This window comes from Amblyomma americanum, chromosome 5, assembly GCF_052857255.1.
Source record: "Amblyomma americanum isolate KBUSLIRL-KWMA chromosome 5, ASM5285725v1, whole genome shotgun sequence".
Lineage (NCBI taxonomy): Eukaryota > Metazoa > Arthropoda > Arachnida > Ixodida > Ixodidae > Amblyomma > Amblyomma americanum.
Window position 1 is genome coordinate 73,316,954 of NC_135501.1, and position 7,861 is coordinate 73,324,814.

Sequence of the window (7,861 nt, forward strand, 5' to 3'; positions counted from 1 at the left end):
ACCACCGAACAATAATCAATAAAAATCTAAATTTTTACAAATCCATTCATTAATATTTAATTATATCTGGAGAGATACTAGCTTTTGGTACGAGTGAGATTCTGTTTTTTGGAAGCTATCGATATTTTTACAACTAAATAATATTTACAAAATCACACAATCTTTAATTTTTTTAAACACGTCTACTTACATTCGAAAATTAAGAAATCGTCATCTTGCTTTCCTACATGCCAATATTACTAGAAAAAATGCTACAGCTTCAGGAACTGAATAGGTACAAAAGTAATAAAATACTCAGGTTGCAGAAAAGTGCGTTTCTAACCATAAACACCCGTTTATATCACCCTTATGTGGTTCAAACAAAAAAAGAAACGATGACGGGTTTTTTTATAGCAGATCATTTTCTTTCATTTCTGCAGTAGTAATTTGGTAGATTTTTTGTTTAAGGGGAGAAAAAAATTTCGAAGTTGAGCTCTCACGCCACAATGTGTGTCGTCTGTTAGCGCTTTTTCATCGAAGAGCACGGCACCGGCCATGACATATTTATTGCCGGAGAGCCAGTACAGTGTGCCCTCACTCGCAGTTGTGCATCTTTAGGCTGAAGATGAGGCAGATATGGATATCATTCGTCAGGCGATAAGCGATAAGCGAGAAGGTTGTCGCTTTCGAAGTTGGAATGGACCTGCAGTGATGCCAAGCAGCCAATAGCAGAAAAACGAGGGTGTTCTAGGTGCTGCCTCGCGTAGAGCACAATTAATGAGCTGCCATTAGGCACGGCAACCGTAACACCGGTCCTTTATTTACATCGTAATAAGATCGCGGAGAGCGGGCGCCTCCGAGCTCACGTGACAGAGTGAAGTACTCACCACTTCTTCGAGTAGCGCTAGACACGCTGGCAGTGAGCGCGGCCCGATCGCGCAGAGGTGCCCCGTTCTCGAGTGGCCGGACACCCCGCGAACACTGAACTGGAGCGCTGCGTCGCCTACGCCGCGTGTCGCCTTCACCTCTCACATAGCTCTGACAGCAATGGCTGAGTGAGCCGTCACCATACTGAATACCAATGTCAATGGTGCGTGTGCCGCCCAGGTAGCGCTACGCAAATTTTTTCCCACGACTAACTGTTCCACTACACAATGTTCTGATCCCTGCCTGCAGTGTTACTTCCCTTATGAACGAGAACGTTATAGTTAGTCTAGCCAGAGTGTCAACAGTGCTGTTTTCTCGGTGAAGAAGCGCCAACAGGCCACTTACGACGCAAGAGCTGAACTTGAAAATTTTCTTCCGCGCTTTTTTAAAGAAAAATCACCTCGATTGAAACTTCAGAAATAAGAGGCAATAAACAGTTTTAGTGAAACCCGATATCGATTCTATTTTTACTCGGATCACCTCATGGTGAAGAAACGAGTGCTTATGGTAGAAAACGTGCTTTTGCTAACTTTAGTGCAACGTACTCGAGTCTTTCACGTCAGCAGCCAAACCCCATGAATACTGAGCCATTACGACAGCAAACTCAAGACTTCAAAAATGTTATTCCAGGACCGTGGGCTCAGGATGTTGAAACTGGACAAAAGCTCGAGACCATTCGACATGAGTATTGCGTTCATAAGGAGTAGAGGACTCGGCTCTTGCTTCCTCCGCAAAGTGTACAAGCCTTTTGGCGCCTGTGATGTTTTAGTTTTCATCATCGAACCCGCCGTCAGAGCTTTTAAAGCTTGCTGCATTGTGGCCTTTTTGTACTTATAGCAGGATTTTCTATGACTATGCGGAACTCTTGACATTTGCCCAAGCTCTTTTGTTGAGATATACTGAACTCGGATAGAAAGTTTGACATCATTTAAAGCTGTCACCAATAAATGAACTGAAAGTCGCAGATTCGATACTGGCCGCGGCACGGGAATTTTGATAGAGGTGTAATTTTAGAGACCCGTGACTTCTACTAGGTCAGTGCGCAATAAGGAACCCCATTTAGTCGAAATTTGCTGAGCCCATGCGGCGTCTCTCACAGCCTGAGTTGCTTTGTTACTTTAAGCCCAAATATAATCGAATGCATTGCATCACGATAAGGTTAAGGTATGTCAAGTTTAACGTCTGGCAGCTGCAGATGAGCTAACAGAGAAAGCTTAGCGGGAGCTCTGGATTATTTTAGGCCACCGGCGGTTCTTAATGTGCACTGACGTCGCACAAAACCCACATACTGTGCGTATTTAGGAAATTTCCGCAACTCAGCTTGGTAGATGCAGGATCGGTCGCTGAACTGTCCTTCACTGGAGAGGGAACAATTTTCTTTCTTCATATCCTGCATTGTTTACAGCCAAAGAAGAAAAGATCATGGTCTACCCTGCACGTACGCACCAACAGTAGTAACGAACAGTGCACTGCATGCGCTTCTCACGTCTGCCGTGCCGTCTGCGTGCGGACCACCTCGTGCTTTAGTTCGTCGTCTGCTCGCACCTGTCGTGACATGTCCACGTTTACATGCACACGGCAGCCGAAGACGAAGTGAGCTGTGCACACACGACCAGGCAGCAATCCAGATTCGCAAGGTACGTGCTTCTTTCGTTGAGCATGTATTTTTTGAACCTGACTGGAAGTTGCGTAGTATCAGTAGCAAATGAAACACGAACAAGAGAACATAAATGCGGAAACAAAAGCAAAAATTAACTCCATCCTGGAGGAGAAATAAAATTAGGGTTCATTAACACTTCTAACGGAAAGGCATAGTGCCTTCACAGTAAAGTTAACCTGCTCTTGTACTGAGCTTCTTAGCTCAGATCGTCTCTATTTGATTATTGCGATTCAACTGTATTGTCCGAGTTTTATTTGTTGCTGATGATGCATCGGCCGGGTCATCCAAGGAGATGTGTTGTCCTAGAAAGAAAAGAGGCTATATTACGCTCAACGATAAACACGACTCCGTCTTTGGGTTTCCCGGCAAGCAGGCGAGGAGGAAAGACGGCATCTCGTCTGCTCTTCGCCCGTCGTTCGCCACAGCATTGCGTTTCGGGAGAGTGCCCACAGGTGACGCTGAGCAACGGACGCGCGCTGGGTGATCGTGCAGTAAAACCGCGCCTGCCCAATGCGTTGCTGCTCGTCAGAGTTGGATCCCCTGTCTACCTTACTGCGTGCTCCAAAGCTACTGCTCTGCAAAAAAAAAAAAAAACAGGAAAACTTTGTTAGTTGGAAAACGATGGGGTGTCATTTCTTACCCCAAATAAAACATTTCATCCCCTGAGTAGCAGAGAGCACACGGAAGGCGGAATAAGCGGAGATAAAGCGGAGATTCGCACACGCTTGAAGAAGGCGGCCATTCAAGAATGGAGCTAAATTAGCACATTTTCGAACATATTCAAGCAGCCAAATGCGCTGCGGTGAGAAGGAGCATGGATTGCCCGCTGTGGTGGCCATAAAATGCGAATTCGAGGAACGATACTTTATCCTGCTTCCAGCCGCAATCTCGTTATCTTTTATGAAATCAATTCTATAACTTCTCGCTTATATTTAAATGCTTAGATAATTTTATGATAACGTAAAGAATATCATTAGTGTGAAAGATTGCACGTCGCCTCTCATTGCTCACAAAAACAGCTGCTTCCACTAAGTGCACATCACAAATATAAATGAAGACGCAGGGCTTGGAACGTAAGTAAGAGCATTATCTATAGATTTATATTCCAAGCTCGTCAGTAATCACCCCTCTCCCCTATTTAATTTCATGCGGTTGGCCACAAAACTGCGAATGTGTTAATGTTGAATTTGTCGGAATTATTGAAAATACAGTCCGGGTAACTGCACAATCGCGCCCAAAGAGCTGCCTCAAATGTAAGAAATGAATGCGTAACCTCTGTAGCGAACAATCGCTGTATTAGTCACCACGCCTTTAAAATAACCTCTGCAGAAATCATCTATGAAGGACTTGTAGCTTCTTGCAATAGCCCTTATGCTCTGACGCACGAAGTGTGAAATTTTTCTTGTCGGCAATCATGAGTGGCTTTTGATCTCTGGACAATAAACGTGACTCAGATATGTAGTCCTTATAAAGGCACTTGCTACGTTGCTTTGCCACTGTGCGCGCATTTGCAGAAATCTTGTCTGGCTCTGCGCAAGAGGAGGTTCCAACAAGTGTCGGCAAAAATGAACGCCGTGGTAGGGCTTGCGTTTCTATCAGTAACCGCTGTAACGCTCAGCAACGCCGCTTCATTTCCACCTGTTGAAACTGGAGGGTGGACAGAGGCGGACCCATGGGGCGATACTAAATACTTGAAACTAGCTAAGTACGCAGCCTCGCGAGAGAAATCTGGCCTCAGACGTAACTATGCGGCTCTGTGGCTCAACAGTGTCTCCACGCAGGTAAGTCCTATGTTTTCACTATTTAACGACATTTTTAATGAGCTCGAAATATATTAATCGTGCCACATGAAATACAACTTTTGGAAGAAGCATTTTAATTGGAAGAGCGAAAATTACTTTCTCTTCGAAGTATCTAGAAATGGGGGCCACTTAACCACTCTTGTTAGTTTGAACTGCAGCCTACACATGATAAAATGGAGAGAATAGAGCTACACTCAAATATATGTGTGGCTAATTCTCTTCTGTCCTTCCCAGAATATAATTCTGATTTTTGAGATCTTTGCTCTATATAAAGAATTCGGACAAGGGTAAAATCAGAATATCCCAGTATCTGTGAGCCCGAAATTTTTGTCACCTAATATAGTCGTGAAGCTTTTTGTACTGAACAAAATTCATGTCTCATTTATGTCACTTAAACCGGAGGGGACTAGTGTTATTCCTAGAAAATAATTTTTTAGTCTCTACTATCTTCAAACTTTGCACCCTTATAATACCGAAAAGGCTTGTTAGAGAGTTAAAGAATGCACAATATTAGAGAGAAGATTTCTCTATAATTTACAATATACACTAGCCAGATTAAAATAACGATGGATCATCATAGTCACCTTATACATGAATATCACTCATGTGCTGTGTGCATATACCTTGCATACAAAACTTGATGTTTGCATCGCGAGGAAGCTGAAAAAAAGGTATGGATAAAAATGAAAGAATTGGTTTTTGAAGACCGGAAATGGCGCAGTAACTGACTCACATAACTCGGTGGACACTTAAACCGCCCGTAAGGGAAGAGATAAAGGAGGGAGTGAAGGAAAAAAGGTAGTAAGAGAAGTGTAGTGGGGGCCTTATGAATAACTTCGAGCTCCTTGGGATCTCTAACGTGCACTGAGATCGCACAGCACGCGGGCGCCTTTTGCGTTTCGCCTCCATCGAAACGCGGCCGTCACGGTCGGGTTCGGACCTCAGTACTCATGCTCAGTAGAGGAGCGCCTTCACCACTGAGCCATCGCGGCGGTTAAGCTAGCGATAGCCTATCGAGTTTTAGGAGTTGTCGCACTCTCCTCGTAACTTCTTTTTTGCGGCCCTACAATATTCGGCCCTAACCCAACTCTTCTATATAACAGATGCGATTCACTGTCTAGATGCACTAATATTTCTGCCCATTTATACGGATTAGGTTGTGGCTGGCATGAACTACAAGATAGAACTCCTCATTGCAAGAAGACACTGCCAAAGAAGTGGAATCATCTGCAGGCCTGCCAATTACTATGTAAGCTGAATCAAATCAAATCCCAATTTTCTCAATCAAATTTCAATCAAATCTTTCAATCACATATCAAACAAGTGAAATATTTCTCATCATTTTGAAGACGAATGAAGTTTGATTTGATTTGAAATGGTGCACAACCCAAACCAGTCTATAGTTTTGGAGGGGCGCCGGCTACGCCACGCCCTTTCTCTACTACACCGCAATAACAAAATTTTTATGACACCCGACTTATTGCAAGGCATTACATAGGTCTTTGAAGTGCTGTCAGGGGGTCGTTTGAGTGATGTAAACCGTGATGTAGAACGATTGTGGAACAGGATGTAGCGTCACCTGGTGCCATCACGTCATTTTTTAACACTCTATAGACTCAAAATTCACTGTATATTCTTGTTTTCGGTTGATCCCTGTGCTAAAGTTCGCAATAAAAAAAAATGTTCCGACGATGACTCCATCAAAATATCTTAGCAACTTTGGTATACATGTCCGTCCACAATAATGGCAAATGAGATCCAATGAAATAAACGTTCGCTTCTTCAAAATTGACTTTCACAAAATAGATTATATTGGTTTTATTATTTTCTGTTTATTAGCGGCAAGAAAATTCAGAGGCAACTTTAAATGAATTTTTATTTTGCAGAGAATAATTTTCAAACACGAACGTTTCAGCTTTCTCTCTAGGTGCATATCTAAAGTTTGAAGCGTAGAAAATTTACTGATAACGCTTCTGAGAAACGTTATCATGGGCGCGCACCAACAGGTTCTTGCAGGTCCATCTGCATGCAGTGAAGTTCCAATATCTTCATTACAGGTCAGAGAAACGTGCACTGCAATCATTCACGAGCCCCTGCACCAGAACATCAAGAAGGTTCTGGCGTTCGACTGTGTGACGCCAAAATGAAAGAAACCGTTTTCTGGGTACAGACTTCGCATATTCATAAAAATATTGGGAGTGCATAAATGTTCTCCTTGCTGGTACTGAATAAACAACTTCACCTAACTCTAAAAGCAGCGTGTGTGATCAATGTGACAAAATGGGTAATATATTTTTGATGCACAAGTGTGCTACACGCGGCTAGCGACACATTTTAGCACCAGAAACCCTCGCTAAACAGGCTACGCGAATCGGTCAAAGCTAAATGGTAACATGGGCTAGACATTGTCCGGAAACTGATTGGTGCAGCTATATTCATCATTCCTGGTATAAGGCAACTTAAAATCCGGCACAGATTTCACAGTCATGCGCAAGCGAGGACTGCGGACAGTACTCCCATAAATGTGGAAGGATACAGATTCCAGCTCAAGTGATATTCAGCCCCATAGGTCTTGGTGCAGGGAAGCCTGTGTAATATTGAAACATCGGGCTTTTGTGTTATAAGAGCTGCTTCGGCGCCATAGTAGGAGCAGTGTTTGCGGACATTCGGAGCGATATGAATGTAGTGAACTGGAAAGATTATTAACTAATTTTCAATATTTAACCATTCAGCCCTCTCACTTAACGCACTGGCTTCAGCAACAAATTTTAGCGGGCTGTGTGTGCTAGCAATACCGGTTTTCTAGAATTCCGAAAACACGATTGCTCTTGGCTCCATGGTTCAAAAGATTCAGGCTGTTTCGGGAGCCTTTGAGAAACCGCGCTTAATGACGGCAATGATTACTTAATTCTAATGTCGCTGTAACTCTGAGAGTACCTCAGCCGCTTTCTATTTGCAGTGGCGCCGTTTATTGCATAGTTGCGATCGCGTGAGCAGGCCCCGGCATTGACTGAGTGCTTTCTCTAGTAGCGCACTTCGCGCCGTCATAGCTCAGCGGCTGTGCAGCGTGTTTTATAAAGTGGTATAGTCGCTATCAATGTATGTAAAAAAACACATGCACAACATAGTATTTCTGCGTGGCCGAGAAAGCCAGAATATTCGCGTTTGGTGCAGCAATGAGCAAGAGTCCCTTAAAAGCCTATCTGCGATCCAGAGCAGAAAGTCAGGCAGCAAGCGAAGGACGGTGTGGGTGAATGGCATTCGACGCGTGATATGTGTCTCACCGGCTGTGCGAGATTAACGTCCGGCTGTGCGAGATGAATGTCTGGGACTAATCAACCCCTTACCAGCCCAGTAATTTCGTTTATTCGATATTTTCATTAATGTGGATTCACCATCTGGTTCGCATACAAAAGCACACGAATCTGTCGATATTATGAATTCTATATGGCATATTTTCCGCGAAAATTCTTTTTTCAAGACTTCTTCATCT

At 43.6% G+C, this 7,861-nt stretch overlaps 1 protein-coding gene across 1 annotated transcript; it reads left to right on the forward strand.

The window, feature by feature from the left end:
- The first annotated feature begins 4,044 nt into the window (after positions 1 to 4,044).
- LOC144134803 (cystatin-2-like) lies at positions 4,045 to 6,606 on the forward strand. The gene is made up of 3 exons (XM_077667636.1): positions 4,045 to 4,347; positions 5,525 to 5,617; positions 6,426 to 6,606. The coding sequence occupies exons 1-3, from the start codon at positions 4,132 to 4,134 to the stop codon at positions 6,513 to 6,515; spliced, it is 399 nt and encodes a 132-aa protein (XP_077523762.1). The 5' UTR covers positions 4,045 to 4,131; the 3' UTR covers positions 6,516 to 6,606.
- The last annotated feature ends 1,255 nt before the right edge of the window (positions 6,607 to 7,861 follow it).

Coding starts and splice junctions, on each gene's coding strand:
- LOC144134803 (XM_077667636.1), top strand. CDS start 4,132: ATGAACGCCGTGGTAGGGCTTGCGTTTCTATCAGTAACCGCTGTAACG. Junction 4,348..5,524: donor TCAACAGTGTCTCCACGCAG/GTAAGTCCTATG, acceptor TATACGGATTAG/GTTGTGGCTGGCATGAACTA. Junction 5,618..6,425: donor GCAGGCCTGCCAATTACTAT/GTAAGCTGAATC, acceptor TCTTCATTACAG/GTCAGAGAAACGTGCACTGC.